At 33.1% G+C, this 17,177-nt stretch overlaps 1 protein-coding gene across 4 annotated transcripts; it reads left to right on the top strand.

Moving 5' to 3' along the window:
* Window positions 1-8,544: 8,544 nt before the first annotated feature.
* Window positions 8,545-14,948, top strand: LOC123920023 (probable serine/threonine-protein kinase PIX13). Of its 4 annotated transcripts, XM_045972107.1 has the most exons (6): window positions 9,155-9,396; window positions 12,971-13,057; window positions 13,142-13,557; window positions 13,654-13,932; window positions 14,049-14,172; window positions 14,268-14,948. In XM_045972107.1, exons 2-6 carry the CDS (start codon window positions 13,006-13,008, stop codon window positions 14,564-14,566), a joined length of 1,170 nt encoding a protein of 389 aa, XP_045828063.1. In that variant the 5' UTR covers window positions 9,155-9,396; window positions 12,971-13,005; the 3' UTR covers window positions 14,567-14,948. The 4 variants fall into 4 exon arrangements, with proteins under 4 accessions (XP_045828059.1, XP_045828063.1, XP_045828061.1 ...); XM_045972103.1 differs by lacking the exons at window positions 12,971-13,057; window positions 13,142-13,557; window positions 13,654-13,932; window positions 14,049-14,172; window positions 14,268-14,948 and adding exons at window positions 9,569-9,975; window positions 10,070-10,348; window positions 10,460-10,583; window positions 10,700-11,289 and having other exon boundaries at window positions 8,545-9,480; XM_045972105.1 differs by lacking the exon at window positions 12,971-13,057 and having other exon boundaries at window positions 9,155-9,480.
* The last annotated feature ends 2,229 nt before the right edge of the window (window positions 14,949-17,177 follow it).

Here is a 17,177-nt window from a genome sequence, read left to right as displayed (position 1 = left end):
AAGGTTATTTTGGTAATTTCATGGGGCGCGAAAAGTAAATTTCATAAAAAAAATGCTAAGAGAATTTCTTTTGGCTCCCCAGCATTCCCACTTTTATTATCATTTCTAGCAGTGGCCGGGGCAATTACAACGTTATTAACCGATCAAAATTCTAATACTTCCCTTTCTGTGACGATGGGTCAATCATTTGCATTTACGTGTTCACGTTTCCAATTTTGTTTTTGTGCTATTTAAGTAGAAAATGTTATAAAAATTAGAGTTCTACAAAATATCATCTGCTATTTAAGTATGGAACCGATCGATGGTCAAATTTACCGTACCAGTCCCAAAAAAATGTTAAATGGTCAATTTTGATCTGTCATTTGTGCAACCATGACAAGATATTGGTCAATGGGAGGCACCTCCTCTCTTCACCTCTCTTTTCTTTTTTCTTTTTTTCTTTCAGTTTTTTTTTTTTTTTGTTTAGTTTTTGTTGGTTTTGGTTATTTCGTACGTAAACGACTACATAATCTTATAATAATCGGTAAAACGTAAAAGAAATAAATTAAAATATTTTAATTTTTAATAGGTGGATACAATGAATCCATCCATTACAAATATATTGATGGATGAGTGGATTTTTTTTTTGTTTACGTGGATTGTTTTAATTGATTCATTATCATTTAAATTTATTTAATTCATTCATTTTGTCACCCTTGATGATGTTCAGTTCCTTCATCACTAGTTCATTGCGGTATCATTTAATATCTATTCCAAAATCCTTCTCTCGATTGTGTTTCTTTTACTCTTCTTTGTTATTATCATATTTTTATGTAGTCATTTCTATAACTAGTATCCGGACCCGTGTCAAGCACGGGTTAAAAAGTGACTATAAAAATTAAGATTTTAATATTTCAAATTTCATAATTATCTAACACAAAAAATGATAAATTACACTAATATATATATATATGTTTAATAAGTCATCAAATTTTTTTGTCTTTAAAAATATGCGTAACAAATTTTGCTACTTCAAAAATTAAAATGCCAATAATTAAATAATGACTAAAATTTTGGAAAAAACAAATAAGCCCAAAAAATCATTTTTTTTTAATAAGGGATCTAAATTTTACTTTTATGAAAATATGAAGACCAATATACATTTAAATTTATTTTTATTACAAAAACAATTTAACACAATTCAAATTTGATGCGCACATAAAATAAAGTAGAGTAGTTACATTCGAAGATCATCTTTTTATTTCTAAACTTTTGACTTTCTGCATTTTATTTAAAGTAAATTAGTTACATGCGAATATCATCTTTTTCTTACGGTTAGCCTGACATAATTCGGTTTCTGCTTTATCCTTACTCAATCATCGGAAGTTGGACACTTCCTCTATTTTTACTCGATGTGGCCTCCAGGAAACGACTTTCCTTCATTGTGTTCAGGACTATACATTCTCTAGAAACCTTTGGCACCACATTGAATTCAATGACTGAACTTTCTTCTCTATAATTGACGCACATGATTGGCTCAAGGTTGGCTCCATGTGTCCCCAAGCTAATTCCTTCTCGGCTGGTGTTTGGTGTATGGAGATATCATAATTTAATTTATTTAAACAATGAATTTTGTCCTTAAATTAGCTATCCTTCAACATCCAGAGCTTGGTCGAGATTTTCACGTCTTTTTTCTCCTCTAATCACATTGGTACAGGTTCATCAAATGGAACAATGAAAACTTCTCTTGGTGGTCCTCAACGTTGACGGTAGTTGTTTAGGTTCCCCGATTAGAGCTAGTTATGAGGGTCTTATCAGATACAATTTATATTTTTACTTACCAGACTTTTCTGGCTTCATTCGTGAGTCGTCTGACATGATGCTTGCGAAACTTTATGTTGTTTATAGAGGTCTTACATTGGCCAAAAACTTGATTTTCTATCGGTAATTACTCCCAAGCACGGGCTAGAAAGGCCTAATTGATTTTTACAAATTTAACAATTATTGTGTGATTTATATATTATTATTCTTTATTTTGAAATTAATTTTTTTTATGCTATTTTTTTTGTTTAATTTTATGCTAAAATTTTATTAAGACAAAAAGAAATAGATTAAAACTAAGGGACGTAAACCGAAACGGCGATTTTTTTCTTCGATTTTTCCAATTTTAAAATTTTGCAGTATATCAGTTTTCAACCCGATATGGATCGGACATAGACACCATTCAACTGATCGGACCAACCGGTTTAGTCCGATTTTAAAACTCGCTTGATTTAAGTTCATAAGAAAACTGAAAAAAAAAATCATAATTTAAAAGAAAACGAAAACGACATCAAAAATATGAGAAAAATGAGTATGCACTAATGGTGTAAAATAATTGCGGTATCATTTAATATCTATTCCAAAATCCTTCATCACTAGTTCATTGCGGTATCATTTAATATATATTCCAAAAGGGTCCGTTTAGAATGGCCAAAAACATGAATTGCTCCATCTTGGACAAATGCATGTGAATCATTAGATTAAGTATACTAGAAGATCTTATGATATACTCTCTCTACCATATAATATCCTCTTATTTTGTTCCACTTCAACCTTTATTCTCTCTCATGACATCTCTTTGCTCATAGATCTTTATTGTCTCTTCTCTCTCTCATCTTATTCCAGAATATTTCCATGAATGTGTGGCTTGGAAACCCAAAGATCACTCACAAAACAAAAAACAAATACAACTCTTATAAAATTTAGAAATCTTCCATCTTTGAAAATTTGGATAAAAACAGTAATATAATTGATGTTAAAAAATCTGGAAAACGTAGAAAATAAATCGATTTGTTTTTTGTCTTCCCATGCTTTCGTGAACCTTGAGAAAGGTAGATCGAGAAAGAGAAGGGGAAGGAGAGGCATGAATGAACATTTTTTTCCAATTAGATAAGTAATTGATTTGCTATTATACGAAACAAACTGTTTGTGGGAAGAAAAATCATTATTGGGTTAAACTTAAATTTTTGTCATATTAATTTTTGAGGGAGAACAAATTAGCATGAAAGTGATGACATAAGGAAGTAATTTTAGAACAGTGTAAAGCTTCCATAGATGGCAAGTAATAATAACACTGTTAAACTGCAAAATGGCAAGAGAGTAGCTTCCATAGATGGAAGGTTGAAGAAGCTGGAAGAACAAAGACACTATCTAGTTAGGAACAATTTTTCCAGTAAAACAAAAGACATGGTTGTTTGTTGGTGTGTTGGATGAATAAATAAAAAACTAATTATTCTAGTAGGTGAAAGTAGAATACACTACTATGAAAATATGATAGAATTTATAAGTCTGTTTCATCCAACGGCTATCAAATGTTGTTCAAGTTGAGGAAAAATTGGTCCATAATGGACCAAAACTTCAATGGGTCCATATTAGGGATGACAAAAAAACCCAAATCCGAGAGACCCACCCGAACCCAAACTCAAGTCAACGGGCGAAACTCGATTTGACTGGGTTTGGGTTTGGGTTCGGGTGACACCCGATAATATGGGTGTGTGTTTGGTATCAGTCAAACCCACACCCGAAACCCATACACTCACCCGAAATATTTTATAATTACCTAATTACCCTCATAATCTCCCTCAATTTCCTTGGAAGACCTTAAATTTTAGTTGTAATTTAATTTCTTGAAAATCTATGTTGTAATTTCTTGAAAGTCTATGTTTGAATTTCCTTGGAATACCTTAATTTTAGTTGTAATTTAATTCAAAGTCTATGTTGTAATTTAATTTCTTAAATTTGCAAATTATTTTCAAATGTGCTGCGGGTTTGGGTTTGGGTGGAAAAAACTCGAACCCAATGGGTGTGGGCGTGGGTGTTGTTTTGCCACCCGAATAGCCTTTGGGTTTGAGTTTGGGTTTGGGTGATGATTTCGGGTGTGAGTTTGGTAAGTGTCAAACCCGCACCCATGGGCGCCCGTTGCCATCCTAGTCCATATTATACGGAACCATTCCAAAATCCTTCTCTCCATCGTGTTTCTTCTACTCTTCTTTGTTATTATCATAGTTTTATGCAGTCATTTCTATAATTTGTTTTCTTCTTTTCTTCACTTTTGACTTCAATTTTGAAAGAGCTTAATACATTTGATATCTATTCGTCCACGTGATTTAATGGATAAGGAGAGTGCTCATAAGTGAGTTTTCTTCTGAAGTCGTGATTTATGGATTAATGTCTTAATTAATCAATCAATTAAGTATATTAACAATGTTAAAATATTGATTTCATATGGTATTCAATGAATAATATTAGCTGATAAAGGTAAATATGCTTCTTTAAGTGATGATTGAGATATAAAGTCATTATGTTTGGTCGTGAAAGATTTGGATAATATACATGAGATTTTAGGTTCGATCTTTATTACCAATATTATTAACCAAAAATAAAAGTGATGATTGAGATATAACTGTGTATTAGTAATTACAAGCTACCAGCCTTGGCTTAATTTCTGGTCATGATGGGAGATTGATGGATCGTGTCATAAGAATTCGTCGGTACTAGATGAGTAAAACTTCGGTTATATGATGTGAATAATGTAAGAACCGTGAAAAATGGGTTGACGATGATATGTTAAGTTAGTAATGTATTTTTTTTTTTTTTTTGTCAAAGTTAGTAAATTGTTTGTTAATTAGCAAAAAATACAGCATAAGTTTAAAACTTTGAGTGATTAAATTTAAGTTATCCGAATTATGTTCATTGAGAAACTCAATGAGTGAATGATGATTGATGGGTAACATGAGATTTTTTAAACGAGTGTGATCTGCTTTATGAAAGATTTAGTAGGCTTTAAGGTTTATTCTTAGATAACAATAAAAACAAGGGTAAATGATTATTTAGCCCCCTGCAAAATAAGAAAATTTTCGTTTACCCCCCTGCACAGATTTTTTTTCTGTTTACCCCCCTGCAAAAAATAGATTCTCTCATTTCGCCCCCTGGGTGTACAGCAGGACAAGTGACTGTGCAAATTTGCTGACGTGGCTTGTACACATGGAAAAAAATCATTTATATTTATTTTTAAATTCCACGTCAAATAATATTTTTTTTAAAAAATTAAAATTAAAATTATTTTTCCTACAAAATTTAGAAAACGAATTTTTTTTTTTTCAAAATTTTAAAAAACATTTCCTAGAAATAACTTCTTTTTTTCATACAAAATTATTGAGTATTTTTTTCCTAAAATAAAATAAAAAATGAATTTTCTTATTTTACTCCAAAAATAAAGATTTATTTTCAAATCTTTTTGAATTAAAAAAAAAAATAGAATCTTCGCCGTAATCGTTTGCTTCCACCGTCATGATTGTATTCGTCGTCGTCTTCTTCAGTCGCCGAAATCATCTTCTACTTCATTATTGTCTTCTGCTTCTTTATATTTTTCTAGTTTTAGGGCAAATGGTTTTGATAGAAGAAGAAAACACCAATAAAACTTGTTTTTCTATTTTATATTTTTTTTGAAAATCTTTTTCTATTTTTTTTAATTCAAAGAGAATAACAAAAAATAAAGTTTTGTTTTTAAAAAATAAAGATTATGTTTTTTTTAATTCAAAAAGTTTGAAAATAAATCTTTAAAATTTTTATTTCGGAAATAAACTTTATTTCGGAGTAAATCTTTATTTTAGGAGCAAAATAAGAAAATTCTATTTTTTTTTATTTTGGGAGGAAATTTTTTTAAAATCATTTGTATGAAAAAAAAAATTAATTTTTTTTGTAGGAATTTTTTAAAAAAATTTTGGGGAAACAAAACAGAATTTTTTTTTTTATTTTGTAGGAAAAAAATATTTTTTATTTTTTTAAAAAATATTATCTGACGTGGAATTAAAAAAATAAATATAAATGATTTTTTCCACATGTACAAGCCACGTCAACATGTTTGCATAGTCACTTGTCCTGCTGTACACCCAGGGGGCGAAATGAGAGAATCTATTTTTTGCAAGGGGGTAAACAGAAAAAAAATCTGTGCAGGGGGGTAAACGAAAATTTGCTTATTTTGCAGGGGGTAAATGATCATTTACCCTAAAAACAATTTTGTGGATGAAATATGTAGGTTACCGTAATGGTTAATTATGGTCATTAATTCTGAAACTTGTTGAAGAGGTAAAATATAATAAGATATATCTTTTTGATGATAGGGTGGAGGAAAAAACTATTTGTTTGGCAAGAGGGATTAGTTACAAAGTCTTAGAATGGAAAGTTTGTATTAATGTACATCTTATAAAATTGACTTGTAAAGTGATGATTGCCCTCACTTAGAAATAAATAGTCATATCATCTCGTAATCGGTGTGAGACTTCTTAACACACACATTCTCACCTAGCACTATTGGGCTTGGAGTGCCGATATAAATGGTAGACGATTCGATTATAAACCAGATAGCAGACGGTCTAGCGAATTGTGGAGGCGGGTTATGATACCATTTTAGAATTGAGAGTTGTGTCTAACTCATCCTTACAAAACCGACTTGTGAAGTGATGATTGCTCTCACTTATAAATACATATTCAGACAATCTCGCAGTAAATATGAGACTTTTTAACATAAATTGTAGTTGTCTATTGTATAACTTATTTTTGCATGACATGGTTTTGAACGATGAGAACAAAGTTTACTATGTCAACATGTGGTGGTCTATCCATTACAGAGCATATGATAAACAATTTAATATAGAAATATTGGTCAAGATCAAATGACATCAAGATGTCAAACTTAAAAATATGACACATCCAATAACTTTTTACCGGATAATCATCTTACAAAATTGACCATTGGATTGATGTATATTATAACATAAATCATGTCTATAAAATATGACATTAAGCGGAAATCATTTAATATGTCAATGAAATACATCAAAATTAACTTATTTTTTGAATGTTCATAAGACGTTAATTTTCGATTAGACCTTCAAATAGTCGAAGTCGGCTTTCATGTTATGAGATCTGAATTTAGACTCACTATTATTATGTTTAGGAGGTTGTGGAAAAGATGAAAGTGCCCAACATTTAATTTTTAAATGTGATATTTTTTTTTTTGGAAATCTATGGGGTAGTAATGTACTAATGTAGTATTCAAAATTGAAAAATGTTATTTAAACACAATTTTTTAACAAAAATACAACAAAATTACACTTTTTGCTTTTTTTAATATTTGTTGCACGCCTCGATATCCGTGTTATGGGTGGAGAAAATATGTGTTGTATTTTTGTCCAACTTTTTTGTGTTTATATAACAAACCTCTTCAAAATTAGCTGGACTTTTCATGTGCATTATCAAATTTTGGTGTATCTCATACTCAACATTTTTGTGGCCTTTAATCGGTTTCAAAAAGAGCTTAAGTTGATGGGGAATTAGCACAATAATAATAATAACGAGCAATACGCAGCGGAAATTAAACTCCCCAAACTTGTAAGAACCTTGAGGATCAACAACAAATAATATGGCAGACAATAAAGCAAAATAAAGACACCGGAATTTTAACGTGGAAAACCCTCGATGTGAGAGTAAAAAACCACGGGTCGTCCAGACCAAAGAAATAGCTCCACTATAATCAAATAAGGGTACAAAAGAGTCTCCAAGTGAGGCACAAATAAGTGCTAACAACCAATTAAACAACAAAGCACTAAAGCTTACAAAACAAGAACAAGAAGATGAAAATACCCAAAACAGAACTGCTTCAGTGTGGGCTGAATATCTCACGAACCAGACCTGATTTCGACGATCCGAACGGTGAAAGTGTAGCCCCGGAAGCTGCGAACACGCCCTCCAAATTTGAGCCAAATCCAACGGTTAACGAATCGGGAATCGGAGTTTTAGTGGGACTGATTTGAGAAAAACGGGAATTGTTTTCTCTCTTCTTTTCTCTCTATTTGAAGGTTGTTCTCTCACAAAATTTACTCACATAATAACCCTAGTATGACCACTCTCCACTTATATAAGTGAGACATAATGGGCTAATAAAATTGGACTTTTCTCCACATAGGAAGGGAGCCCAAAACCCAACATAAGTTTCAATAGTGTGCTTTCATGTTATAGAGATGATAACTCATATGTTTAGAGCATTTGAAAAGAAAAAAGTTATCATCAAATTTGGCAAAAGTAATCCCCATATAGACAAAATCAAAGTACAACAGTGGTGGTGACTTATATAAAAAAAAAGTTTAAGCTGTATTTATATTTTGAATCAATGGTGGCTTAGCCTCCAAATTGAATTGATTAGGCTATGCTATTTTTTGTTGGGATTGAGTGGAACTCTGTCACTGTAGTGTAACATGAGTGCTAGAATAGTTACTTTAATATTATTTTGGGTTCTTAAAAGAAAAAGAAAAAACAAAAGAGAAATTAAAAAGATAATGGAAGATAATAATTGAATCCATTGACTCTTGCAACCAAGTCCTAGTAGAATTATAATGCGGTTTGATATACACGGCTCACACGTTTTAACGGAAAAAATGAATCCTGGAAAGAAAATGTTCACAAGGTCAAGAAAATAGCAATATTTTATAAACATATATATGAGTTAATTAAATGAATGAAAGTGAGTGGAGAGAATGTGATCTGTTGGTGGAATTCAAGTGTACACACACACACACTTTTGTTCAAAGGCTATGTCGTAGAAATCCTTGAAATGACCAAGGACTTGTGTAAAACAAAACAAAACAGCATCCAACATTGTAAAAAGATGAAGAAAAACTATGTAAAATTAGTGATGCTAGTGTGATTCATTTATTTTTTACGGTCTAAATTGGCCACAATATTTATTTGATGTCCACAAGTAAAATGTGTCTTTATTAAAGTAATAATAATATTTTTGTGATTCATTATTTTTGTGCCAAATTTGGTGGTGAATGGTGATGGTCCCCTACCGTGTTGTTTTGTTTGAATAAAGAAAAGAGCTGAGATGGTTTCTTTGCTTGTGAGTGACTTGACGGAAGACTAACAAAAGTTGACTTTTAACGCTGGCAAACATGGCCCATTTCTTGTTAATTTCTCATCTTTGACTACTGACTAATTCCACATGTGACTTACTATACAATTACCATATGTACTCTTTTGTCCCTTACTAGTAGTAGTAGTAGTAATTCACTATGGTAGTACATCGTACAAATACTATACACGCATGCATATGCATACATAAATACACATATCGAGCAAATAATTAGTGGAAGACGGGGAAAGCTGTCTTTCTTTGATTATTGAACTAGACAAACAAAAAGCAGCAAAAGTAATATATTACTATTATTAATTAAAAAAGAAAAAAAGAAAAAAGAAAAAAGAAAGAGTAAAAAGCGCGTAACAAGAAAGAAGAAATAATGGTTTGATTGATTGGAGCAACTTGTTGAAATTGAAACAAATACACCACCCTGCTGCTCTAATTAACCTCTTTCTTCTTGTTGTTGCAAATTATACATACAATTCCAATGGGGATTTGCTGGAGTTATCCACCTAATAAAGATCCAACTCCAACTGGAACTGGTAACAATTCAACAACTTGTTCATTAAACATTCATTCATTCATTATTTCACTATTATTAATTAATAATTCTACTATGTATATGTATAGTTACACCTGCAGGGATATCTCATTCTCAAACTACAAGTGGAAGCTATGGTATTAGTACACCCACCACCGCTTCAACAACTACTACTTTCAATTCTGTTTCTACCATTTCTTCTGGAAGTGGAACTGGAAGCAGCAGTAATATATCTTCCTCCATAAGTAGAAGCAACTTCTCCTCAGTCTCTGATTATTCAATTGGTGGCCAGATCTTACCTACTTCTAATTTGAGGATATTTACTTTTGCTGAATTAAAGGCTGCTACCAAAAATTTCAAACCTGATACACTTCTTGGTGAGGGAGGTTTTGGTAAAGTCTACAAGGGATGGCTTGATTCCAAGAATAGTAGTGGAACTGCCGTTGCCGTCAAAAAATTGAACTCTGAAGGCTACCAGGGACTCGAGGAGTGGCAGGTACGTACGTAATTGGATCATCCTATATATAATATTCAATCATAGACACAGATTAATTAATTTGGTGATTGATTTCTGTTTGTGTTTTGTGCAGTCAGAAATAAATTTTCTAGGACGGCTTTATCATCCTAACCTTGTTAAGCTGTTGGGATATTGTTACGAGGAAACAGAACTTCTTCTTGTCTATGAATACATGCAGAAGGGCAGTTTGGAACATCATCTTTTTGGAAGGGGTGCTTCTGTTCAGCCACTTCCCTGGGATCTTAGGCTTAAGATAGCAATTGGAGCGGCCGCTGGCCTTTCCTTCTTGCATACATCCGATCGAGAAATTATTTATCGAGACTTTAAGGCCTCTAATATATTACTTGATGGGGTCAGTTCACTTCACTTCAATTCTATTCGGTTTTATTTACAAATCTTCATACTTTATTTATAGTATTGATTAGTTGGCCTCAATTTTAATTAAATTATGGTGCTGCTGCAGTCCTATAATGCAAAGATATCAGACTTTGGACTTGCTAAGCTGGGTCCTTCAGCAAGTCAATCCCATTTGTCAACAACTGTAATGGGCACACCTGGTTATGCAGCTCCTGAATATATGCAAACAGGTAAGTAAATAAGTAATTCATTGCTTTTTAGTGCCCAAATAAAATGAATTTCATTGTTGAAGTAGCTACTAGCTACTACTACTAATTGAAATTGACATATACTATATGATATGCAGGGCATCTATATGTAAAGAGCGACGTGTATGGGTTTGGAGTTGTTTTGGTTGAGATACTGTCAGGCCAACGAGCCATTGATACCAACCGTCCAACCGGGTATCACAGTCTAACGGACTGGGTCAAACCATTCCTACATGATAAAAGAAAATTGAAGAAGATTATGGATCCTCATTTGGGAGATAAATATCCAAGCAAAGCTGCATTTCCTATAGCTAAGCTTGCTTCAAAATGTCTTGCACCCGAGCCCAAAATGCGCCCGTCCATGAAGGATGTTTTGGAGATCTTGCAAGGAATTCAAGCTTCCACAAACAAAAACGTGGAGGTTAGGGGTGATCATTAATTAATTCATTATTAATCCTATTTATATGTGAATTAATTAATGGACCTGTATGATTAAAAGGCTATTGGTTGTTCATTTTGTATTTTCCTTGAACTCAAGTAGCTAGCTAGGTGTATTTCTGTGGTGGCTTCAGTGAGTTGTGGATTTGATATACATGCCTCTAGTTAGTTCATCAACATGTTGTATTGTATCGTGTACCTATAGTTCTATATTAGAAATCCCAAATATTCATTATGGATCTTGATCAAACTCATGGATTATTCTTGTATTGTCACAAAACCATATATAAATCTCTTAGACACACTCACAAAATATAAACTCTACATTTTGTTTTGAGGAGTGCTATATAGTGCGAAAATCCTCTCCCGAAATGATCACGAAAATGTACGCGTATGTCAAATTCAGCTCATTTGTTAATTTAAGGCAAAGCTCTTTTTTGGTTTTAATTAAAACAATAATTAATAATACAGCAGTGTATTGTGGATCCACCGCTTGGGGATTTTTTGTAACTAATTAACCAGTTATCCATACTTCACTTCAATTCAACCAATAGCTTATAAAAAATTCAACACATGCTATGCTACTACTTCATCCAAGATCTGCTATACAATTTGCCACTTTCACATTTAGTCATGCGTTACTTTTTAGAACCACCTGTTTTGATGATAAATTATTGGAATAATAAAGAGAGGTTTTGTGATAAGACGGTCAGAAACTAACAAATGAAGAGAAATAGAGCACTGCTATTTGCAGCGAAAGAAAATATCACGAATGGTTTCACGAAGTATTGCCATCATTGGATTTTGTTTGGTGGAAAACATGAACGGTGGGATGAAAAGAAGGGAGTATGAGGCAGTTTCAACATACTGCTTACAAGTTGTCGTGATGCATTCGTGGGCAAATTTGTCGCTATAAGTAGCATTATAAGTCATATAAGGCGCACAACTCATTCGGGATGTGTTCGGGAATTTTTACTCGTGACATATAGCATTTTCCTTTTGTTTTTTTGAGTTTGTGAGTGTGCGTAAGCCTAAGACTTATGACTATGGAAGACTTTCTCCAAACTTATATAAGGATTGTGACTCTCTCTTGATGCACAATATATTACAGATAACAATTATCAATAAATCTCTTACAGGCCTAATCTGTTAGCAGGTCTCTAACACACATCAACACTTTACTTTGACCTAATGTGATATACGATTAGAAAAATGGGGCAGCACGGATCATACTCCAATACTATTGTTCAAAGGGATTATAAACATTCACCATTTTATTGATCATTATTATGATCACCACAACCTTCAAAAAGGCACAGAGAATATAGTTGATCAGTAAAATCCAAATGAACAATTTGACCATGATTTCGAAAACTAGTGTGCAAATCTTAAAAGCCATACCTTTGGGTTTCTTGTGCTGCATATTGATTACGGGGTGAGTTATCTTCACCAGAAGTCTTTCGAATGTCAGAATCTACAAAGTCCCTATGCGGACTTCCGATAGTACTGCTTGCAAATGGACTATTAGGAGCACTTTTTGCAGATCCATTGTCACTTTTATTAGAAACAGATCCATTGCCTACTCTTTTGTCCCTCCCTTACTAGTAGTAGTATTAGTAGTAGTAATTCACTATGTATGGTAGTACATCGTACAAATACTATACACGCATGCATACGCATATATCGAGCAAATAATTAGTGGAAGAAGAGGAAAAGCTATCTTTCATTCATTATTGAACTGGACAAGAAAGAAAAAGCAGCAAAAGTAATATATTATTATTAATTAAAAAATAAAAAAAAGATAAGAGCAAGAATAAAAAGCACGTAACAAGAAGAAAAGAAAGAAGAAATAATGGTTTGATTGATTGGAGAGCAAAAGTGGAACTTGTTGAAATTCAAACAAATACACCACCCTGCTGCTCTAATTAACCTCTTCTTCTTCTTATTGTTGCAATTATACAATTCAATGGGGATTTGCTGGAGTTATCCACCTAAAGATCCAACTCCAACTGGAACTGGTAACAATTCAACATTGTACTCAAACATTCATAATTTGATTATTAATTAATCTCCTTATTATTTATTCTACTATGTGTATGTAGTTACACCTGCAGGGATATCTCATTCTCAGACCACAAGTGGAAGCTATGGTAGCTATGGTATTAGTACCACCACCACCACCACTGCTTCAACAACTACTACTTTCAATTCTGTTTCTACCACTTCTTCTGGAAATGGAAGCAGCAGTAATATATCTTCCTCCATAAGTAGAAGCAACTTCTCCTCAGTTTCTGATTATTCAATTGGTGGCCAGATCTTACCTACTTCTAATTTGAGGATCTTTACTTTTGCTGAATTAAAGGCTGCTACCAAGAATTTCAAACCTGATACACTTCTTGGTGAAGGAGGTTTTGGTAAAGTTTACAAGGGATGGCTTGATTCCAAGAATAGTAGTGGAACTACTGTTGCCGTCAAAAAATTGAACTCCGAAAGCTACCAAGGACTCGAGGAGTGGAAGGTACGTAAATGGATCACCCTATTCAATCATAGACACAGATTAATTAATTTGGTGATTGATTAATGGTTAATTGGTTTGTATTTGTGTTTTGTGCAGTCAGAAATAAATTTTCTAGGACGGCTTTATCATCCTAACCTTGTTAAGCTGTTGGGATATTGTTACGAGGAATCAGAACTTCTTCTTGTCTATGAATACTTGCAGAGGGGCAGTTTGGAACATCATCTCTTTGGAAGGGGTGCTTCTGTTCACCCACTTCCCTGGGATCTCAGGCTTAAGATAGCAATTGGAGCAGCCGCTGGCCTTTCCTTCTTGCATACATCCGATCGAGAAATTATTTACCGAGACTTCAAGGCCTCTAATATACTGCTTGATGGGGTCAGTTCATTTCAGTTCAATTCTATTCTGTTTTATTTACAAATCTTCATAGTTTATTTATAGTATTAATTTAATTAATTGGCCTCAATTTTAATTAAATTATGCTGCTGCTGCAGTCCTATAATGCAAAGATATCAGATTTTGGACTTGCTAAGTTGGGTCCTTCAGCTAGTCAATCCCACTTATCAACAACTGTAATGGGCACACCTGGTTATGCAGCTCCTGAATATATGCAAACAGGTAAGTAAATAAGTAATTCATTGTTAAAGTAGCTACTAGCTACTACTTCTATTTGAATTTGATTGAAATTGAAATTGACATTACATGCTATGCAGGGCATCTATATGTAAAGAGCGACGTGTATGGGTTTGGAGTTGTTTTGGTTGAGATACTCACAGGCCAACGATCCATTGATACCGACCGTCCAACTGGGTATCACAGTCTAATAGACTGGATCAAACCACACCTACTTGATAAAAAAAAATTGAAGAATGTTATGGATGATCATTTGAAAGATAACTATCCAATGAAAGCTGCATTTCCTATAGCTAAGCTGGCTTTAAAATGTCTTGAACCTAAGCCCAAAATGCGCCCGTCCATGAAGGATGTTTTGGAGACGTTGCAGGGAATTTAAGCTCCGACAAACAAAACCATGGAGGTTAGGGATGATCATTAATTAATTCATTAATCCTATTTATATGTGAATTAATTAATGGACCGGTATGATTAAGAGGCTATATTGGTTGTTCATTTTGTATTTCTGTGGTGGCTTTAGTGAGTTGTGGATTTGATATGCATGCCCCTAGTTAGTTCATCAACACGTTGTATTGTATCGTGTACCTATAGTTCTATATTAGAAATCCCAAATATTCATTATGGATCTTGATCAAACTCATGGATTATTCTTGTATTGTCACAAGACTATATATAAATCTCTTAGACACACTCGCAAACTATAAACTCTACATTTTTATTTTTTTTGAGTTTGTGAGCGTGCCTAAGACTTATGACCATAATCTTATTACTATGGAAGACTTGCTCCAAACTTATATAAGGATTGTGAAAAGTAACAACAAGAGTAGGCTCTTGTTGGTGTTACTGCGGCCTGATCCGAGTATATGCAGTAGCCAGTTGGTAGTTTTTGTAGATACATTTTATAAAAGCACTATAATAATTGATAGCATTTACTGCTTGTAACTTATCAGGCTAATCAAAGCATCATATTCTTTACTCTAAACTTCAACAATAACATTAAGTTGCTATTGTGGAGAAAATAGAGAATCTATTATGTGTTTGATTTCAAGCTATTTGAATGAGAATTTATTTGGTCTCATGACCAGCTTGACTTTAGTGAAAATAAGTGTTTTGTTTCTATCTAATTGTTGAATGAAGAAACACAACAAAAAATTGATTATCTGACGGAAAAATAAACATATTCTTACCTGTGTAGCACCCATTTTTGGGAGATAAAACTTGTCGCCTCAATAACAGACAACCCAGAAGAAACTACAGTTTTATCAATTCAATTTTCACATCATTTGTTAATAACTTCTTCTATATTTCTAAATCTTCATATTTCTCTTCTTTCACTTGCATTTCAGAACTTAGAAAACATGAAGCTTATATTTTTAATGTTTACTATTTTTTGTTTGCTCTCAGTTGTTTCAAGTCTTATTTTAAGCATTCCGACTTTTGATAAAAAAATATATGGACTATATGTATTTTGAGCGGTGGTGCATCTACTCCTCCTCATTTGCCAGGAGTGATTTGTTTGGAGCAGCCTAAAACTCCTCCTCTTGAAAACAACACACAGAGCAGTGGTGCTCTTGTTTTTAAAATGTCAATTTTCAAAATTTCAGTTTTTTTTTTTTTTTTTCAAACTATGACTTCGTTTTTCTGATCACCAAAACCACAGATTCTAAGTATCAGGGACAAGGATTTGTTTTTTTTCTGTCCCCAGATGTTATGACTACGGAGGGAAATGATTTGCATGGGTTTGCCGATTTTTTTTGTCGCTGTTTTGTTTAACACAGTTGTGTACCGAGACGACCCTTTCAATAATGATACCAAAATTTTAAATAATGATCTCAATCCAATTGCAAACATCACAGTAGGTTTTTGACTTAATAATGGACATGTGTTGAGCAAAGTGTGTCAATACTTGTCTGCACACAAAACACTAATAATAAATATGACAAAAAAAGTAAATAACACGAGTGATTTGTTAATCCAGTTCAGTGCAACATCACCTACTTTGGGGATACCAATCCAAGAATGAATCCACTATAACAGTTCTAGTTCAAATCCCCCAGCAAACACCTCGGTTTACGACTTATCACCTAGACATTACACGTGCTAATCCTACCTAGGAACTCCTGGATATGAGATACCGTCTCAATTCCCTCTAACAACACGAGCAGCGTTGTTATCAATACAATAAGGACCAATGATGGAGACATCCTCCCATGAAACTAGACCTCACTCTCGCTTAAAAGCTCTCGAGTGAATTAAACACAAACTAACTCCGTACTTAGAAGCTTAGGAGTACTTCACAGTTACAACTCAATAAACCCAGTCCTAAACTTGCATCAAGGAGATACAAGAAAGACTCACAATTAACAAATAACACACTAAAACCGTAAGACACACGCTTTGTAATAACTCGGTTTTAGATACTCCGAACCATATGTTTGTCTTTGTATTTATAGCTATGAAATAACTTGGGTTTCAAGACAGAATTAGGTCTTCAAAACTTGCGGCTGCAGCATATATATTTTTAAATCAAATATATTTTCTAAAGTTATTTCATTCCTTTAGAAAATAGAACTAGGGTTCGACTGCTTTTTAGAAGCTTAATAAACCACGTGTGCCTTGTTTTATAAGTTAGCACAAAACAATTCTTCAAGCAAATCTTCGAAAGACTAAATACAAAAATATAACGCCTTTAGGTGCGCAGTCAGACTACACAGGTGTTGTTCCACATGTATGCACATCTGTCTCAACAATTGACTAAATGATGTTTTTGCAAAATGTAGCCAATAGACAAAAGCCCAACAAAATCAAAAAAAGATTGTGGGTCTCAAGGCTTGGATTTGACGAGATAGAAGGTAAGTTGTTGGCATATAATAAGGAATCCCATATAATAATAAATTAAGTAGTAAATAAATAATAAAGTAACAATATTGGCCGGGTTTGAGTTTAGGTGAGTCATATTTTGTCATCTGAACCCGACCGAATCAACCCTT

Source organism: Trifolium pratense, linkage group LG4 (assembly GCF_020283565.1).
Source record: "Trifolium pratense cultivar HEN17-A07 linkage group LG4, ARS_RC_1.1, whole genome shotgun sequence".
NCBI lineage: Eukaryota > Viridiplantae > Streptophyta > Magnoliopsida > Fabales > Fabaceae > Trifolium > Trifolium pratense.
Note: the sequence above shows the minus strand (reverse complement) of the source record. Positions and strands in the feature narration are given on the sequence as shown.